Source organism: Mobula hypostoma, chromosome 13 (assembly GCF_963921235.1).
Source record: "Mobula hypostoma chromosome 13, sMobHyp1.1, whole genome shotgun sequence".
In the NCBI taxonomy this organism is placed as follows: domain Eukaryota; kingdom Metazoa; phylum Chordata; class Chondrichthyes; order Myliobatiformes; family Myliobatidae; genus Mobula; species Mobula hypostoma.
In genome coordinates this window covers 98,116,814-98,137,535 of record NC_086109.1, presented here as the reverse complement: position 1 = coordinate 98,137,535, position 20,722 = coordinate 98,116,814, and the positions used below count along the sequence as shown (strand labels likewise).

The 20,722-nt window shown below is 43.6% G+C and overlaps 1 protein-coding gene across 2 annotated transcripts in view; it reads left to right on the top strand.

Moving 5' to 3' along the window:
* Nucleotides 1–38: 38 nt before the first annotated feature.
* The window catches only part of ints14 (integrator complex subunit 14), a 50,625-nt gene continuing 29,941 nt past the window's right edge, over nt 39–20,722 (top strand). Inside the window, exons 1-8 of one of the 2 annotated variants that reach the window (XM_063066337.1) lie at nt 39–182; nt 2,698–2,801; nt 7,018–7,164; nt 7,801–8,077; nt 12,179–12,286; nt 13,063–13,218; nt 13,360–13,478; nt 14,049–14,191. In XM_063066337.1, the coding sequence (XP_062922407.1) occupies nt 7,856–8,077; nt 12,179–12,286; nt 13,063–13,218; nt 13,360–13,478; nt 14,049–14,191 (748 nt within the window). In that variant the 5' untranslated portion in view covers nt 39–182; nt 2,698–2,801; nt 7,018–7,164; nt 7,801–7,855. The remainder of the gene's footprint in view (nt 183–2,697; nt 2,802–7,017; nt 7,165–7,800; nt 8,078–12,178; nt 12,287–13,062; nt 13,219–13,359; nt 13,479–14,048; nt 14,192–20,722) is intronic. The other variant, XM_063066338.1, reaches the window with a different exon arrangement.

Here is a 20,722-nt window from a genome sequence, read left to right as displayed (position 1 = left end):
GCGATTTTCGGGTCCATACGCATGCGCATTTCATCGCCTAGTCACTGAACGAACTTTAGAAAGACTGCATAATCTGGAAATCCAAAGCAACTCACTCAGAATGCTGGAGGAACTCAGCAGCTCAGGCATCATCTACGGAAAAGAATAAACAATCGACGTTTCGGGCCGAGACCCTTCTTCAGGTTGGAGAAGGAAGGGGGAAGATGCTAGAATAAAAAGGTTGGCGGGGGGGGAGTAAAGAAGCCCAGGTGGGTGGGGAAAATCAGGGGCTGGAGAAGGAAAAATCTGATAGGAGAGGAGAGAGGGAAGGAGGACGGACCCAGTGAGAAGTAACAAATAGGTGAAAAGCACTGTAAAATCAGAGCGGGAGATAGAGGAAGTGTGTTTTTTCACCAGAAGGAGACATCGTTACTCATGCTATAGGGCTGGAAGATACCCAGAGGAATATAAGGTGTTTTTCCTCCACCCTGAGGGTGGCCTCATCAGTTGGGTTTACTGCTTTGTTGAGCACATCCGTACCATCTGCCACAGGCTGGACTTCCTGGTGGCCAAACATTTTAATTTTGATTCCCATTCCCATTCCAACATCTTGATACATTGTCATGCTGACAGACCCTAGCAACTGGGAGGCAACATACTACTGGGGAATCTTGTTCTCTCCACAAAAACTCTGAGCGACTGAACCTTCTTGACCAACCTCCATGCAGGATCTTGTAAAATGCTTTGCCAAGGTCCATGTAGACAACACCTACAGCCTTGCATTCATCCACTTTCAGAATCGGAATCAAGTTTAATATCACCAGCATATGTTGTGAAATTTGTTAACTTTATGGCAACAGTACAATGAAATACATGATAAATACAGAGGAAAAAAACCTAAATTACAGTATATAGTTGTTAAAACAAGTAGTGCAAAAACAAGAAATAAAAAATAGTGAGGTAGCATTCATGGGTTCAATGTCCATTTAGGAATCTGATGGCAGAGGGGGAGAAGATGCTCCTGAGTCACTGAGTTTGTGTCTTCAGGCTTATGTACCTCCTTCCCGACGGTAACATTGAGAAGATGGCACATCCTAGGAGGTAGGGATCCTTAATGATGATGCCGCCTTCCTTAGGCACCACTACTTGAAGATGTCTTGGACACTACAGAGGCTTGTAACCATGATGAAGCCGACTAATTTTAGAAAATTCTGTAACTTACTTCAGTCTTGTGCAGTAGCCCCCACAGACAAGAGGGTGAAGCAGCCAGTCAAAATGCCATCCATGGTACATTTGCCAAGGTTTTCAAGTGCTTTAGTTGACAAACCAAATCTCCTCAACTCTTAATGAAATATAACCACTGTTTTGACTCCTTTATAGCTTCATCAATATGTTGTGTCCATTTTAGGTCTTCAGAGATATTGACACCCAGGAACTTGAAATTGCTCACTCTCTTCACTCTGATCCCTCAATGAGGATTGGTTTGTGTTCCCTCACCTTACCCTTCCTGAAGTCAACAATCAACTCTTTGGTCTTGCTGACATTGAGTGCAAGGTTGTTGCTATGACTCCAATCAACTAGCTGTTATATCTCGCTCCTGTATGCCCTTCATCACCATCTGAAATTCTGTCAATAATGGTGTACCATCAGCAAATTTATAAATGGCATTTGGGCTATGCCTAGCTACACAGTCATAGGTGTAGAGAGAATAGAGAAGTGGTTTAAGCACACATCCCAGTGGAGCACCAGTGCTAATTGTCATTAAGAGGGAAATTTATTATGGTCTTCTGGTTAGGAAGTCAAGGATCCAGTGCAGAGATCCAGACATCGAGATCACGTCTTCTGTAGACCTATTGTGGTGATAGGCAAATTGCAGAGGGTCCAGGTCCTTCCAGAGAGAGGTGTTGATTCTTGCCAAGATCAAAGCATTTCATCACCATAGATGTGAGTGCTACTGAGCGATAGTCATTAAGACAGCTAACGATGCTCTTCTTAGGCACTGGTATAATTGTTGCCCTTTTGAAGCAAATGAGAACTTCCAACTGTAGCATTGAGACATTGAAGATGTCTTTGAATACTCTGGCCAGTTGATTGGTACAAGTTTTTAGAGCCTTACCAGGCACTCCATCAGGCCCTGCTGCCTTGTGAGGGTTGATCCTCTTGAAAAACAGGCTTACATCATCTTCCAAGACAGAGGTCACAGGACCACCTGATGCTGCACAGATCCCCATAGCTGTGGTTTTATTGTCCCTTTCAAAGTGAGCCTAAAAGGCATTGAGTTTGTCTGGTAGTGAAGTACGCTGCCATTCATGATGTTGGGTTTTGTTTTGTAGGAAGTAATGGCCTGAAAACCCTGCCAGAGTTGAGGCACATTCTATGTCACCCCCAACCTCACTCAGAATTGTTTCTTTGCTCTTGAAGTAGCCCTCCAAAAATCATACCTGGTTGTCTTATACAGACCTGGGTCGCCAGACTTAAATGCCACAGATCTGAGAAGCTGGCGCAAGGGGAACGGCTTCAGGTTCTTGGATCATTGGGATCTCTCCTGGGGGAGGTATGACCTGTACAAAAGTGATTTCTTGCACCTGAACCCAAGGGGGGTGGGAACAATATTCTCACCGGCAGGTTGGCTAGAGTTGTACAGTACTAGTATTAGTGTTATATCTCAATGCACAGAGTATAAGCAATAAGTTGGATGATCCTGTTGCCCTTTTACAGATTGCCAGGTACATATTGTGGGCATCACTGAATCGCGGCTGAAGGATGGTTGTAATTGGGAGCTGAATATCCAAGGTTACACATTGTATCGGAGGGATAGGAAGGTAAGTAGAGGGGGTGGCATGGCTCTGCTAGTAAAGAATGGCATCAAATCAATAGAAAGGTGTGACATCAGATGGGAAGATGTTGAGTTCTTGTGAGTTGAGTTAAGAAAATGCAAGGGTAAAAGGACCCTGATGGCAGTTAAATACAGGCCTCCAAACAGTAGCTCGGATGTGGACCACAGATTACAATGGGAAATAGAAAAGGCATGTCAAAAGGGCAATGTTATGATAGTCATCTGAGATTTTAACATGCAGGTAAGTTGGGAAAATCAAATTGATAATGGATCTCAAGAGAGTGAATTCATTGAATGCCTATGAGATGTCTTTTTAGAACAGTTTGTTGTTGAGCCTACTAGGCAATCACCTATACTGGATAGGGTATTATGCAAAGAACCGGAAGCGATTAGGGAGCTTAAGGTAAAGGAACCCCTAGGAAGCAGTGATCACAATGTGATTGAGTTCAACTTGAAATTTAATAGGGAGAAAGTAAAGTCTGACATAGCAGTATTTCAGTGGAGTAAAGGAAATTACAGTGGTATGAGAGAGGAGTTGGCCAAGGTAAATTGGAAAGAGATGCTGGCAGGGATGTCACCAGAACAGCAATGGCCTGAGTTTCTGGGGAAAATGAAGAATATGCAGAATATGTGTATTCTGAAATAGTACAATTGTGGCTGATAGGGGAAGTCAAAATTAATGTGAAAGTGAAAGAGGGCACACAAAGGCAAAAATCAGCAGGAACATAGAGGATGTGGAGACTTGTAAAAACCTACAGAAAACAACTAACAAAATCATTAAGAAGGAAAAGATGAAATATGAAAGCAAGCTAGCAAACAACATCAATGTTGATAGAAAAAGAAATGAGAGTGGATATAGAACCACTAGAAAATGATGTCAGAGAAATAATAACAGGGCCAAGGAGATGGCAGATGAACTAAATGAGTATTTTGCATCAGTCTTCCCTGTGGAAGACACAAGCAGTGTGCAAGGCATTGAAGGGCGTGAGGAAGAGATATGAGTGCAGTTACTATTACAAGGGAGAAGGTGCTCAAAAAGCTGAAAGACCTAAAGGTGCATAAGTCACTGGGACCAGATGAACTGCACCCTAGGGTTCTGAGAAAAGGTAGCAGTAGAGATTGTGGAGGTATTAGTAATGATCTTTCAAGAATCATTGGACTCTGGCATGATTCCGGAGGACTGGAAAATCGCAAATGTTTTTCAACTCTTTAAGAAAGGAGGAAGGCAGCAGAAAGGAAATTATAGTTCAGTGAGCCTGACCTCAGTGGTTGGGAAGATGTTAGAGTAAATTGTTAAGGATGAGGTGATAGAGTACTTGGTGACACAGGACAAGGTAGGACAAAGTTAGCATGGTTTCCTTCAGGGAAAATATTGCCTGACGAACCTGTTTGAATTCTTTGAGAAGATTACAAGTAGGAAAGATAAAGGGGATGCAGTGGATGTTGTGTATTTTGATTTTCAGAAGGCCTTTGACAAGGTGATGCACATGAAGCTGCTTACCAAATTAAGAGTCCATGGTATTACAGAAAAGTTACTCGTATGGTTAGGGCATCAGCTAATTGGTAGGATCAGCAAGTGGGAATACAAGGATCCCTGTCTGGTTGGTTGCCAGTGACTAGTGGTGATCCGCAGGGGTCGGTGTTGGGACCACTTCTTTTTATGCTGTATATCAATGATTTAGATGATGGAATAGATGGCTTTGCAGATGATACGAAGATCGGTGGAGGGGCAGGTAGTGTTGCGGAAACAGGTAGGCTGCAGAAGGATTTCGATAGATTAGGACAGTGGGCAAGAAAGTGGCAAATGAAATACAATGTTGGAAAATCATAGTCATGCACTTTGGTAGAAGAAATAAATGTGCAGGCTATTTTCTAAATGGGGAGAATATCCAAAAATCTGAGATGCAAAGGGACTTGGGAGTCCTTGTGCAGAACACCCTAAAGGTTAACTTGCAAGTTGAGTTAGTGGTGAGGAAGGCTAAAGCAATGCTAACATTCATTTCAAGAGGTCTTGAGGACAGTAGAAGAGATGTGATGCTGAGGCTTTATAAGGCACTGGTGAGCCTTCACCTTGAGTATTGTGAACAGTTTTGGGCTGCTTATCCTAGAAGAGATCTTAGAAACCTTTCGAATGTTGAAAGGCCTAGATAAGAGTAGATGTGGAAAGGATGTTTCACATGGTGTGGGAGTCTAGAACAAGAGAGTGCAGCCTCAGGATTGAGGGGCATCCTTTCGAAACAGAGAAGTGGAGAAATTTCTTTAGTCAGAGGGTGGTGAATTTGTGGAATTTGTTGCCACGTATAGCTCTGAAGGCCAGGCAGTTGGGTATATTTAAGGCAGAGATTGTTAGATTCTTCATTGGACATGGCATCAAAGGTTACGGGGAGAAGGTCGGGAAATGGGATTGAGGAGGAGAAAAAAAAGGATCAGCTATGATTGAATGGCAGAGCATACTCAATGGGCCAAATGGCCTAATTCTGTTCCTATGTTTTATGTTCCTATGAGTATACTTGTTGCTGAGGGTAATGGCCACAGGGGAAATCTGCACTGACTTCCTAATCCTCTTACCTCTCCTGGTGCTCACCCACCTCCTGTCTGAAACCTGTATTCTGAGTGTGACCACCTCTTCAAAGGTCTCTTCTGTAACATCGTCAGCCTCCCAAATGATCCTGAGTCCTTACAAGTCCAGCACCAACTCCCTGATCTGTTCAGACAGGAGCTGAAGTTGGGTGCACTCCCGCAGATGTATTCATCAGGGTAATCCGTCAGGAGTGACAAGTTCCGACATGTTACTGGAGGTGAATTCATCCTGACTACTCTGTACTAAAATACACCACGGACTGCAGTTCTTCGGCCACCAAATCTCTGGGCTGAGGAAGAATGACTTTGATAGTTGGGCCCATACTTCCTGCTTATGGGTCATTTTCACTGCTTCTAAAGGGCTCTGTGTCATACTGCTGGGTTGTTAGAATATACCACTGTTGGAAGTATTCATCAAAGAAAACATCAAACTTGAATGGGTCAAGGATGGGGGAAATTGACAAACCAATTGTCTTTGTTCTTGTCATGAGGTGGAAGGACACCTCACCTCACCTTCATGAAGCTGCTCTCTAATCTCCATTTTGTGAACTGTTTGATGAACTGATTCTTGCTCCGGGATAACCTAATCAGAGCAATTGAATGTAGACACAAGGAATTTCTGGTATTGACCTTCTGAACCTAAAATCATTCTCAGATAAGCTGTGTATTATGTATTATTGCAGAAGTAATAATACGTTATACATAATAATGTATTATTGCAGAAGTAATCTCATTAACTCAGTCCAGTGTCTCAGTGATCCAATTTGAGTTGAAGAAAACAGAAGAAGTCATCTGAGGCATGAAGTTGTGAGACCCTTGGACTACATCCAGTGGGAATCTGTTATAGATCAGTCAGATTACTGTACCTTGAAACAACAAGTATGAAGTGAGGTCAACCTAGTTACGCTGTTGTTTGTGCAGAGATAATACTGTGAGTTTTGATTAATTAAAAGTTGCGTAGTGAGTTTCCTAATCTAGTTCAGTTGATGAATTGTCAACATATTTTGACATCCAGGGTGCGCAGGCAAAAAGGAATAGAGATCTGAGACACCAGTTTCAAGCAGAGCCACCCATTAGGTTAGGATGGACAAAGGAGAACATTTACTTGGATTTTCAGAATGCATTTGATAAGGTGCCACACATAAGGCAGCTAAACAAGATACGGGTAGAAGGCTGGTTGGGGCTGAGAGGCAAAGTGGATCAGCCATTATGAAATGGCGAGCAGACTCGATGGGTCAATTGGTCTAATTCTGTTCCTCTAACTTATTGTCTTATGGTTAATGATTCAGGAACAGCTTTTTCCCCCTCCACAGTCAGATTTCTGAATGAAAAATGAATCTATGTACACTACCTCAATATGTTCTCTCTCTTTTTACACTCCTTATTTAATTTTAAATGAACTTTGAACTATGAACTTTTTACGATTCATAGTTTATATTTTAATAGATTGCAATGTACCGCTGCGGCAAACCAATAAAATTCACGACATATGCCGGGGCTTTAAACGGCAAACCCATTAAATTCGTTAAATGGGGTTAAAGAGATGGGGTGAGCAGCAGTAAATTTTACAATGTACTGGCATTTTAGATAGTAAGATTCAACCTGCTGTTATTTAATTGAAGGAAAAGAGGGAGACCGGAACGGACGTTGTCAGTGAGCAGACGAAGCCGGAGCGGAGCTGCGCCGGACTTGGAGGACCGAGCGCGGGGTGGCGCCGGAGGACCTCGGATCGCAATTTACAGTCGAAGGCAGCACTGCCTCGGACTCGGGTAGGTACAGAGCGCGGATTCAAAAATGCAGAATCTTGTCCTCCAGTCATTACATTTGGGAGCTCAGCCACCGTCCTCCACTTCCTCATCCTTTATCAGTAATCTCCTAACTCTTTCCCCTTCCCTTCTTCACTCCCCCGTCCCTTCTACGCTCCTTCCTCCTCCTCCTCCCCACCACTCCTTCCATTCTTTGCTCCTTCCCCCACCACACCCTCCTCCTTCCCCCCGCTGCCCCCTCCTCCTCCCCACCACCCGTTCCTCCCCTTCCCTTCTTCACTCCTTCCCCTCTTCCCCACCTCCTTTGCTCCTTCCCCCCACCACACCCTCCTCCTCCCCACCACCCATTCCTTCCACTTCCCCCTTCTAAAGCTCCTTCCTCCTCCTTCCCCCCCTCGCCGTCCCCCCGCTCCCTTCCCTCCCCAGCGCTGCCCTTCCTCCTACCCCCATCCCACCTCTTTTCCTCCTACCCCCATCTCAGCGCCCCCTCCTCCTTCCCCATCTCACCACCCCTTCCTCCTTCCCCCCCCCGCTGCCCCCTCTGCATCACCCCTGCCCATTCTTCCCCCTTGCCTGTCCTGCTGTTCTTTTACAAAATATTAGCTGTTGCTGAATGCTGTATTTGTCTCTTGTTTGTAGGCAGTCTGTGCCGTGCCTTGTTGAGGTGGAGGAGCGAGCGCTGTGTTCTGAAGCCATGCCGACGGTGGTGCTGTTAGATGTTTCTCTCTCCATGACTCGCCCGGTCTCTCTGGAAGGCACCGAGGAATACCAGCGCAAACATTTGGCTGCTCATGGACTCAGTATGCTGTTTGAACATATGGCGACCAGTTACAAACTGGAGTTCACTTGTCTTGTGGCTTTCTCTTCTCTCTGGGAACTCATGGTTCCCTTCACCAGAGATTATAATGCTCTTCAGGTGCGACTCGACGTGTTTCAGTTGTCCACCCTGATTCCTGGCCAGGTTATTTGTGTGAAATAATCCTGTCTCTAGTTGGCAGGAAATGCTAACTAGTTTTCCCTCATGCCAGACAAAGTTTGGTACAGCACAGTGTCAGGCCCTCCAGCCCATTACTGTAATTACCATTCCTGTTCTGACATGTCAGTTCATGGCCACCTCTGGTGACACACTGAGGCCACCCTCAGGGTGGAGGAGTAAAACGTTGTATTTACTCTGGGTAGCTCCAACCTGATGGCATGAATATTGATTTCTCCTAGTTAAAATAAAATCTGGGGGTACATGTCCACAGATCCCTGAAAGTTGCCTCACAGGTGGATAGGGTAGTTAAGAAAGCTTATGGGGTGTTAGCTTTCAAAAGTCGAGGGATAGGGTTTAAGAGTCGCGACGTAATGATGCAGCTCTATAAAACTCTGGTTAGGCCACACTTGGAGTACTGTGTCCAGTTCTGGTCACCTCACTATAGGAAGGATGTGGAAGCATTGGAAAGGGAACAGAGGAGATTTAACAGAATGCTGCCTGGTTTAGAGAGTATGCATTATGATCAGAGATTAAGGGAGCTAGGACTTTACTCTTTAGAGAGAAGGAGGATGAGAGGAGATATGATAGAGGTGTACAAGATAATAAGAGGAATAGATAGAGTGGATAGCCAGCCATTCTTCCCCTGGGCACCACTGCTCAATACAAGAAGACATGGCTTTAAGGTAAGGGGTGGGAAGTTCAAGGGGGATATTAGAGGAAGGTTTTTTACTCAGAGAGTAGTTGGTGCGTGGAATGCACTGCCTGAGTCAGTGGTGGAGGCAGATACACTAATGAAGTTTAAGAGACTACTAGACAGGTATATGGAGGAATTTAAGGTGGGAGCTTATATGGGAGGCAGGGTTTGAGGGTCGGCACAACATTGTGGGCCGAAGGGCCTGTACTGTGCTGCACTATTCTGTGTTCTATATTCTTTACCTTTCCCATCCATCTGGCTTCACCTATCACCTTCTAGCTAGTCTTCCTTCCCCTCCCCCCACTGTTTTATTCTGGTGTCTTCCCCCTTCCTTTCCAGTAATGAATGAAGGGTCTCAGCCTGAAATGTCAACTGTTTACTTATTTCCATAGATTTTGCCCGACCTGCTGAGTTCCTCCAGAATTTAGTGCGTGTCGCTTCAGCCCATCATGTCTGTGCTGAGCATGATTCCCATTTCAACTGAACATGGTCCAGAGCAACACACACAAAATGCTGGAGGAAATCAGCATGTATGGTAATGAAAAACAGTCAACATTTCGGACCGAGACCCTTCTTCAGGACTAAGATGGAAGGGGTGAGACACCTGAATAGAAAGGTCAGAGTAGGGAATAGAGGTGGGGAGGGAAAGGGAGGGCAGGAAGGAGAAATTGATATTCATGCCTTCAGGTTGGATGGTACCCTGACAGAATATGTGTCCCTCCTCTCCCCTGATGGTGGGCTCATCTTGGCACAAGACGAGGCCGTGGATCAACATGTCAGAATGGGAATTGGAATTAAATGTTTGGCCACTGGGAAGTCCTGCATGTGGCAGATGGTGCAGAGGTGCTCAATGAAGCCGTCCCTCAATTTCCAACAGCTCTCACCAATGTAGAGGAGGACACATCAGGAGCATCATACGTAATAGACGCAAATGTTGGAGGTTATTACGGGACATTGATTGGATGCAGAACTGGGCTGGGAAGTGGCAGATGGAGTTCAACCCAGATAAATGTGAAGCAGTTTATTTTGGTAGGTCAAATTTTAAGACAGAATATGCTCTTGGAAGTGTGGAGGATCAGAGAGATCTTGAGGTCCATGTCGATCGTACCCTCAAAGGTGCTGTGTGTTTTAACAGTGTTGTTAAGAAGGTGTATGATGTGTTGGCCTTCATCAACCATGGGATTAAGTTTAAGAGCCGTAAGGTAACGTTAAAACAATATAAGATCTTAGTTAAACCCACTTGGAGTACTGTGTTCAGTTCTGGTACTATAGAGAGAGTGTAGAGGAATTTACAAGGATGTTGCCTGGATTGGGGAGCATGCCTTATGAAAATAGGTTGAGTGAACTTGGCCTTTTCTCCTTGGAGCAATGGAGGATGAGAGGTGACCTGATAGAGGTGTATGAGATGATGAGAGGCATTGATTGTGTGGATACCCAGAGGCTTTTTTCCACGGCTGAAATGGCTAACATGAGGGGACATAGTTTTAAGGTGCTTAGAAGTAGGTATAGAGGGGATGTCAGGGGTAAGTTTTTCACACCCACAGTAGTGGGTGTGTGGAATGCACTGCCAGCAACGGTGGTAGAGGTGGATATAATAGGGTCTTTTAAGAGACATCTTGGATAGGTACATAGAGCTTAGAAAATAGTGCTATGCAGTGGGGAAATTCTGTGCAGTTTCTAGAGTAGATTACATGGTCGGCACAGCATTGTGGGCCGAAGGGCCTGTAATGTGCTGTAGATTTTCATGTACCATACCCGACCTGTTCATGGTCCATATCTGCTGAAATCTGCTTTTACTACCTCCTCTTCCCCACCCCCCACCCCCCAGCTGCATGTTCCTGGTACCTACCACTCTGCGTAAAAATTAAATGATTTGCTCAGAAATCCCCTATAAACTTCCCCACTCTAATCTATATGGTATAGTTTTTGACAATTTTATCTTGGTGAAATAGACTGTCTATGCCTCTCATAATTGTGTGTATATATATTTATATACTTTTTGATACTCCAGAGAAAACAATCCAAGGTTCTCCAATCTCTCCTTATTGTTAATGCTCTTTAATCCAGGGAAAATCACAGTGTCCATCTTCTGTGCCTTCTGCAAAGCCTTCTCATACTCCTTGCAATGAAGTGACAGAGCACTCCAAATTTTTATATAAGTACTACATGATTTACAAATATCAAGCAGTAGTAAATCAAGGCATCTGGACTTGCTGTGTTGTTTAGAAGACATTTCATCACTCATCCAAGAGGCATCATCAGTTCTAATTCATTGTGAATAGTTTTCCAGCTTATAAACTCTGAGAGTTCTTTAAAAGGGGAGCAATCATATGAGGGTCTTTAGGAGTCAGAGGTTATGGAAGGGTTATTAGTCTTTGCGTGAATGGAGATGTGGACTGTTGTGGAGACGCTGGGATAGAGATGTTTGGACTGCATTGTAAGTAGCTGATAGGTCGAGTCATACCCCACCCCCTCTGTTCAGGGATGGGTCTTCCAGTTTGACAAAGATGGCTTCTTTAGCCCCTCTTTCAAACCACCTGTCCTTCCTGTCCAAAATGTGCACATTGTTGTCATCAAAGGAGTATCCCTTGTCCTTTAGGTGTAGGTATACATCCGAGTCTTGACCTGAGGTGTTAGCCCTCCTATGTTGGGCCATCCCTTTGTGAAGTGGTTGTTTTGTCTCGCCGATATACAGATCTGTGCAGTTCTCATTATATTGGATAGCAAATATAATATTGCTCTGTTTATGTTTGCATTTTCAACAAACAGCAAATCCCTGTTTTTCAAACCTGGAAACATACTCACACTCGTCCAGCTCAAGGATCCCACACCCAAACCATTTCCAATTTCTGACCTTTAACCGGAATTGGGAAGTGTGTAAATGCACCTTTGAACACAGATGAAATGTGGTAGATCCAGCAGTATATGGACCCTGGATTTCATACTCATGTCCAAGGAGTAACTTATCACTTATTGGAAGCATTTACAATTTTAGTGATCTATAGACAACTCTAGTCAAGTCAGGTACATCAATGTTACATTACTTCCAAATGCAACCACTTTGAAATTCTCTATTTTATCAGATCTCTCCATTAGTTTGCCATTTGTAATCTGCTCCAGCCTGTAACCGTCTACCATCTCACTGCTTCAGTTTTGCCCTCTTGATTACTCTCAGTTCTAATGGCTGCAGTGTTCAAGACCTTTACCCCTCTGTCCTTTTTCTCCTTTCATGAGAGGTCATTAAATATTGTTCATGCGTTCTTTTAGCTCAGTGTCTTTCAAACTTCCATGAAGTATCTTTGACAGTTAAAATGTTCAATTTTCTCACCACACTGGATCTCTTACAGGAAGCTCTGACCACCATGGATGACTATGACAAGACCTGCCTGGAGTCTGCTCTTGTGGGGGTCAGTAATATTGTGCAGGATGAGTGGGGTGCCTGCATTCCCTGTCAGGTAACTGCACGTCCACTTCTGAGTTTGACTGTCTACCTGATCCTGAGTTTCTGTCTTGTACATTTGCTGATATGTTTCAGAAGAAGTTTTGACATTGGATGTTCTTGCTGCTGGTAAAGCTATGGAGCCTCTTACTCTCAGATTATGTTGGGAAAAGAGGATTCTGAGGAATGACTTTTCCTGCTATAGCAGTTTCAGGTAGTCCATATTTAGAATGTGTGAATTTGCGGACAGTGTATGCTTGTTTTCTGAAAGTTTATAGAGACCTTCAGTACCCACTCTAAGGTTGATTGCATCTTTTAATGAAATGACTGGTTACCAGAATGTGTTTCATAACAATTCCTGGTTCACTATGAAAATTTCGCCTCTTTGATTTCAACTCATGGTGAGTATTAATTGTGATCTCTGTGGCCTGAGATATGTGAGTGTAATTGACAATCTCTGAGACTATCTTTAAGCCGTTCCTGATTTTGAAATGTATAATTATTCAATAAAACAGAGAAGTTGGATTGTTTCCTCATCATCTGGTCCAGCCTGTTCTAGACGAAATATGCTGTTCAACTGTTCTTGTCTCTGCTGTCCTATGATGACACTGAAGCTAATAGGTTAGAAGCATTTCTAATGGTTGGAGAATGTGGAAAACTAATATGTAACAAAATATTTTATCCTGTAATTAAAAACTGAAATCATTTACATTTTCCTGATTCAGCTCCTTCTCTTACTGAAGCAATTTTCTGATGAAGTATCTGATTGTAAGTTTGTTTTATCTATCTCAGGTGATCCTTGTAACAGATGGGAGCCTGGGAATAGGTCGAGGATCCCTGCGTCATTCACTCTCCATCCTTCATCAGCGTTCCGAGGAGAACAAGTTCCCTCTTCCCTTCCCATTTCCATCAAAACTATATATTATGTGCATTGCCAACTTAGAGGAGGTATGGCATATCTGAGGGGAAATTGGACACTTCAGTAACAAAGTCCTAAAGAAAAGAATGTGTCTGGGATTAATTTGAGATGGTTATTTGATGTGACCCTGTATTCTGTGTACTTCACGAACATCAACTTTGTTTTTCTAGCTTCAGGCCACAGACACACTGGATGTTCTGGAACGTCTGATAGATTTAAACAACAGTGAGGGGCAGATCTTCACTATTGATGGCCCTCTTTGCCTGAAAAATGTACAGTCTATGTTTGGGTATGTTGATTGCTTATGAATCTGATACATGACAAGATAGTGTGGATGTGGCAAGATGTATATTGGCTGAGTCTAAGACCAGAGGGCATAGCCTCAATAGAGGGATGTCCATTTAGAACAAAGATCAGGAGGTATTTACTTTAGTCAGAGGGTGCTGAATTGATTGCTACAGATGGCTGTGGAGGCCAAGTCATTTGGGTATATTTAAAGTGGAGGTTGATAGATTCTTGATTGATCAGGACATAAAAATGTTACGGGGCGAAGGTAAGAGAATGAGTTTGTGAGAGAGAGAGAGATAATAACTCAGCCTTGAGGGAATGGTGGAGCAGACTCCATGAGCTGAATGGCCTAATTCTGCTCCTATGTCTTGTGGTCTTCTGAATATGGATTGATGCTGTGATCTGAGTGACTGCTTTGGCATGAAGTGGGATGGGCTATATTCTGATAATGGGTTGTTTCAGTTATAATTCAAGAGTATTGTTTGTTCCTCTGTAGATTACATATCAGTCCCACTGCTGGTACTTTTTCTGGATTTTGGATCATAATGATGTCTCTCTTTTTGCACTGCAGCAAACTGATTGACCAAGCATACTCTCCTTTCCACGCTGTGCTGAAATGTGGGCATCTCGTTTCTGACATGCAGATGTTTCCAAGACCAGAACCTGTTGTCATTGATGAAGAACTGGAGCCCATTCCAAAAACTATCAACACAGGTAAGATTTAGAGTCTTAGAGCTGTACTGTACAGTATTTCAGCCTAACTTGTCCACACTGATCACGATGCGTAGCTATGTTAATCCCATTTGCTTACACTAGGCCCGTATTTCTCTAATTCTTTCCTATCCAACTACTTCTCCAAATGCCTGTTCTGTACATATATATTTGGCTCAACTGCTTCCTGACCTTTCAGATCTCTTTTAAACTTTTCCTCTCTCGCTTTAAACCGGTGCCCTATAGTTTTAGATTTCCTCACTCTTAGGGAAAAGTCTCCGACTATCTTATTAATCATGATTTTATAAACCTCAGTGAGGTCTCCTCTAAGACTGCTGTGGTCCAGAGAGATAAACCTAATCTATCCAATTATTATGTCCTTATAAGTACAACTCTCCAATTCCCTGATTGGCTGTTTCTACTAGCCATACTGACAGTGAGTTTCAGATTATTCGAATTCTTTGCATTAAAGCAATTCCTCACGCTGCTTATAGATGTTGCCCACCACTTTGAATCTGTGGCATGGTCTTTGAAATATCTTCCCACTGGGTCATCTTCAGTAATAAGTCCAAACCTTCAGCATGATGGATTAATTTCCTCTTAGTTTTCTTTGCTTCAAGGAAAACATCCGTACATTCCCTGGGCCGTTTCATCCGTCCACATTAATCTAATTCTGCAACATGATTCAGAAAATTGATGGAGTCGTGGATAGTGTTGAAGAATTCAGCAGGATATACACCAGTTGATGAAATGGCAGATGGAGGTTAATTGATGCATGTACAAAGAATTACACTTTCAGAGGAAAGTGGAAGAGTATTAGCATATAGTACAAAGCAGGACCCTTAGCGCTAAAACAATGGACTCAGTCCTTTGAGTCATGGCATATTCTTCATGAATATTTTCTACACTCTCTTCATCTTAATTGTGTTTTTCTGACAGCAGGGTGACCAAAACAACACAATGTTCTAAGTGTGGCCTCACTAACATCTTGCACAGGCAGCAGTCCAGAGATTACTACCCTGAAGGTCCTGTTTTTCAGCTTTCTACATAGCTCCCTAAAATTTCTGTTCAGGACCTTTTCACCTGTACCAAGACTTCTGGTTGTTCACCTTCCCCCTTTAGAATGCCGTGGACTTGATCCAAGAAATTCCCAACTTTGGCAGCTGGGAGGCAACATATCATCTGGGTGTCTCCATCACATCCACAGAATTTCGTCTCTGTTCCTTTGACTGTGGAATCCCCTCTCAGCACTGGAGTCCTCTTCACCTCTCCTCTATTCTGAGCCACAGAGCCAGAGACCTGGTCCCCCTCAACAATATCCAAGGTGGTATACTTATTATTGAGGGGAGCGGTCACAGGAGTACTCTGCACTGGCTGCCTACTTCCCTTCTTTCTCTTGACAGTCACCCAGTTACCTGCCTCTTGCAACCTGGGGTTGACTACCTCCCTGTAGCTCCTTCCTCAGTCTCCTGTATGAGCTGAAAGTCATCGAGCAGCAGCTCCAGTTCCTTTAACACGTTCTGTGAGGAGCTGCAGCTTGGTGCACCATAAGACATAGGAGCAGAATTAGGCCATTTGGCCCATCAAGTCTATTCTGCCATTCAATCATGGCTGAGTCTTTTTTCCCCGCCGCAGCCCAGTCTCCCAGAATTCCCATATCTCTCACACAGAACAAGCCACAGCCCCTGGAGCCATTCTCACTGCACTACCTGTAGCCTAACAGCCAAGGAATGAAGAATGAAAAAGAAACTTGCCACATACTTGCCTCACACAAGCCTGATAAGCCAGAGTCACTCCAACACTGGCCCACTCACATAATGACTGCTCCTTTGCCCCTGCCTTATTTTTATTTGTCCTTTCTGATGAATCCTGGTCACTGATCAAGTGCAGTGCAACTCCAAAAATCTGCCGCGAAGTGCTGCCTTTTTTAATCTTCAGCCATGGACCTAAATGAAATCGCCGCTTCTTCTTGTGCTCCAGCTCACTGACTGGGTGCAGTCCAATTCCCAAGCAAGCAATTTAAGAATTTAGAACATTGAACATAAAACAGCGCAGCAAAGGAACAGGCTCTTCAGCTCAGTGTCCATGTTTATCATGACGCCATTGTAAACTAATACCCTCTGCCAGTATGTGGATAGCCGCCACTCCTGACCAGTTTGTGGCCTGTCTAAATGCTTGTTAAATGTTGCTATCACAGTTTCTTTTATGACTTCCACTGGTGGCATGTTCCAGGCATTTATCACTCTCTGTGCAAATAGACTTTACACATAAATATCTGTTAAATTTTCCTTCTTTCACCTTAGAGGTATGTCCTCTGGTATTTGACATTTTTATCCTGGGAAAAAGATGAAAGCTTTCTTCACCACCCTATCCACATTAGATTCCACCTTAAGGGAACTATGCACCATTATTCCTAGATCCCTGTGTTTTTCTGCATTCTTCAGTGCCCTACCATTTACCATGTATGTCCTATTTTGATTAGTCCTACCAAAATGTAGCACCTCACACTTATCAGCATTAAATTCCATTTGCCATCTTTCAGCCCACTCTTCCAACTGGCCTAAATCTCTCTGCAAGCTTTGAAAACCTACTTCATTATCCACAACTCCACCTATCTTAGTATCATCTGCATACTTACTAATCCAATTTACCACCCCATCATCCAGATCATTAATGTACATGACAAACGACACTGGACCCAGTACAGATCCCTGAGGCACACCACTAGTCACCGGCACCATCCCCGTTTCTAATGACATTTGAAATATTTCTGTCAGAGCCCCTGCTATTTCTACACTAACCTCCCTCAGGGTCCTAGGGAATATCCTGTCAGGACCCGGAGACTTATCCACTTTTATATTCCTTAAAAGCACCAATACTTCCTCTTCTTTAATCACCATAGTTTCCATAACTTCCCTACCTGTTTCCCTTACCTTACACAATTCAATATCCTTCTCCTTAGAGAATACCGAAGAAAAGAAATTATTCAAAATCTCCCCTATCTCTTTTGGTTCCACAAATAGCTGTCCACTCTGATTCTCTAAGGGACCAATTTTATCCCGCACTGTCCTTTTGCTATTAATATAACTGTAGAAACCTTTTGGATTTGTTGGTTGCCCCTTTGACACTCCAGACAAAACAATTCAAGTTGGACCAATTTTTCCTTGTAGCTAAAACTCTATACTACAGGCAACGTCATGGTGAATGTTTTCTGCACCCTCTTCAAATCTCCACACTCTTCCTGTAACGAAGCAACCAGGAATAAACGTACTACTTCAGATGAGGCCTGCCCAAAGTTTTATCCAGCTTCAACTGGCTTGCCAACTTTTATACTCAGTACTCAAACTGATAAAGGCAAGTATACCAAATGCTTTCTTTTTTTTCCTTTCTAGTTGAGTTGCCACTTTCAGGGAATTATGAACTTGAACCCCAAGATCCATCTTTACATCAATGCTCCCTAGCATCCTGCCATTACTGTATACTTTCCTCTCACTCTTGACCTCCCAAAGTGCAATAGTTCACACTTGTCTGGATTAAACTCCATCTGCTACATCTCCAATGACATTTCCAACAGGTGTTTATCTTTCTGAATCCCTTAGCATAAGACCATGAGATATAGGAGCAGAATTAGGCCATTTGGCTAATTGAGTCTGCTCTGCCACTTCATCTTGGCTGATCCATTTTTCCTTTTCAGCCCCTATCTACTTACTTGTCCCCCCACCCCCCCATATCCCTTCATGCCTTCCTGACCAATCCAGAATCTATCAACCTCTATAAAGACAGCCTCCACAGCTGCCTGTGGCAAAGAATTCCACAGATTTACCACCCTCTAGCTAAAGAAATTTCTCCTCATCTCCATTCTATTCCTAGGCTTGTCCTTTGGTCTTAGACACTCCCACTATAAGAAATATCCTCTCCACATCCACTCTGTCAAGGCCTTTCACCACTCGATTGGTTTTACTTAGGTCTACCCTCATCCTTCTGAATTCCAGTAAAAACAGGCCCGGAGCCATCAGACACTCTTCATGTTACAAGTTGTTCAATCCTGGAATCATTTTCGTGAACCTCTTTTGAACCCTCTTCAGTTTCAGCACATCCTTTCTAAGATAAGGGGCCCAAAACTGCTCATAATACTCCCAAGTGCAGCCTTACCGGTGCTTTATAAAGTCTCAACATTACATCCTTGCATTTATATTCTTGTCCTCTTGAAATGAATGCTAACATTGCATTTGTCTTCCTCACCACTGACTCAACCTGCAAATTAACCTTTTAGGGAATCCTGCACAAGGACTCCCTTTGTGCCTCAGATTTTTGAATTTTCTTTCCATTTAGAAAACAGTCAACCCTTTCATCTACCAAAGTGCATGACCATACACTTCCTGACACAGTGTTCCATTTGCCACTTCTTTGCCTATTCTCCAAAACCAAAGTCCTTCTGTAGCCTCTCCACTTCCCCAAAACTATCTGCCTCTTCACCTATCTTCAAAATTGTCTATTCAAAAAGCCATCAATTCCATCATCCAAATCATTGACATATAATGTAAAAAGAAGCAGCCCCAACACAGACCCCTGTGAAATAACATTAGCCACTAGCAGCCAACCAGAAAAGGCTCCCTTTATTCCCACTCTTTGACTCCTGCCAAACAACTGCTGCTTCATCTGTGCAAGAATCTTTCCTGTAATACCATGGACTCGTAGCTTGTTAAGCAGCCTCATGTGTGGCACCTTGTCAAAGGGTTTTGTAACTCCAAGTACACATCAGCTGCTTTCCCCTTTGTCTATCCTGGTGACCAGTTCTTCAAAGAATTCCAACAGATTTGTCAGGCAAGATTTTCTCTTAATAAAGTGATGCTGACTATGGCCTGTTTTATCACGTGCCTGTAACTACCCTGAAACCAGATCCTTAACAATTGACTCCAACACCTTCCCAACCACTGAGAGCAGACTAACTGGCCTATAATTTCCTTTTTTTTTTCTGCCTCTCTCCCTTTTTGAAGAATGGAATAACATTTGGAATTTTCTAGTCTTCCAGAACAATTCCTGATTCTAGAAAGATTTTAGAAAATTCTGGAAACGTAGGAGATAGCAGAGGTACTTAATGAATACTTCAGTATTCACTATGGAAAAGGATCTTGGTGATAGTAGGGATGACTTGCAGTGGACTGAAAAGCTTCAGCATGTAGATATTAAGGAAGATGATGTGCTGGAGCTTTTGGAAAGCATCAAGTTGAATAAGTCATCATGACCAGACGGGGTGTACCCCAGGCTACTGTGGAAAACGAGGCAGGAGATTGCTGAGCCTCTGACAATGATCTTTGCATCATCAGTGAGGATGGGAGAGGTTCCGGAGGATTGGAGGGTTGCGGATGTTGCGGACGCACAAAACAGCTGTGCAGGTTGACTCTCTGGTTAAGAAGGCATATGGTGTATTGGCCTTTATTAATCGTGGAATTGAATTTAGGAACGAAGAGGAAATGTTGCAGCTATATAGGACCCTGGTCAGACCCCACTTGGAGTACTGTGCTCAGTTCTGGTTGCCTCACTATTACAGGAAGGATGTGGAAGCCATAGAAAGGGTGCAGAGGAGATTTACAAGGATGTTGATTGGCGAGCATGCCCTGTGAGAATAGGTTGAGTGAACTCAGCCTTTTTACCTTGGAGCGACGGAGGATGAGAAGTGACCTGATAGAAGTGTACAAGATAATGGGAGGCATTGATCGTGTGGATAGTCAGAGGCTTTTCCCCAGGGCTGAAATGGCTAGCACGAGAGGGTTAGTTTTAAGGTGCTTGGAAATACGTACAGAGGAGATGTCTGGGGTAAGTTTTTTATGCAGAATGGTGAGTGCGTGGAATGGGCTGCCGGCAGCGGTGGTGGAGGCGGATACGATAGGGTCTTTTAAGAGACTCCTGGATAGGTACATGGAGCTTAGAAAAATAGAGGGCTATGGGTGAGCCTAGGTAGTTCTCAGGTAAGGACATGTTCGGCACAGCTTTGTGGGCCAAAGGGCCTGTATTGTGCTGTAGGTTTTCCATGTTTCTATCATTACTAATGCCTCCACAATCTCTTCAACCACCTTTTTCAGAACCCTGGGGTAGTTAAGTCCAAGTGAGTTATCTACCATCGGATCTTTCAGTTTCTCAAGAACCATCTCCTTATTGGTAGCGATATGGACCATGACATTGGGCTGCTCACCTTCCCACTTAAGAATGCCACGGACTTGATCCGAGATGTCCCTGACCTTGGTACCCGGGAGGCAACAAACCATATGGGAATCTTGTTCTCATCCACAGAACTTCCTTTCATTTCCCCTCACCAAAGAACCCCCTATCAGTACAGATCATCTCTTCTCCCCCATTCCCTTCTGACCCACAGATCCAGGCTCAGTGCCAGAGACCTGGTCACTATGGCTTCTTCCTCGTACATTGTCTACACTCCTCCCACCCCAGACATGACCTAGAGTGGTGTACTTATTATTGAGGGAACAGCCACAGTTGTACTCTGCACTAGCTGCCTATTCCCTTTTGTTTTCCTGG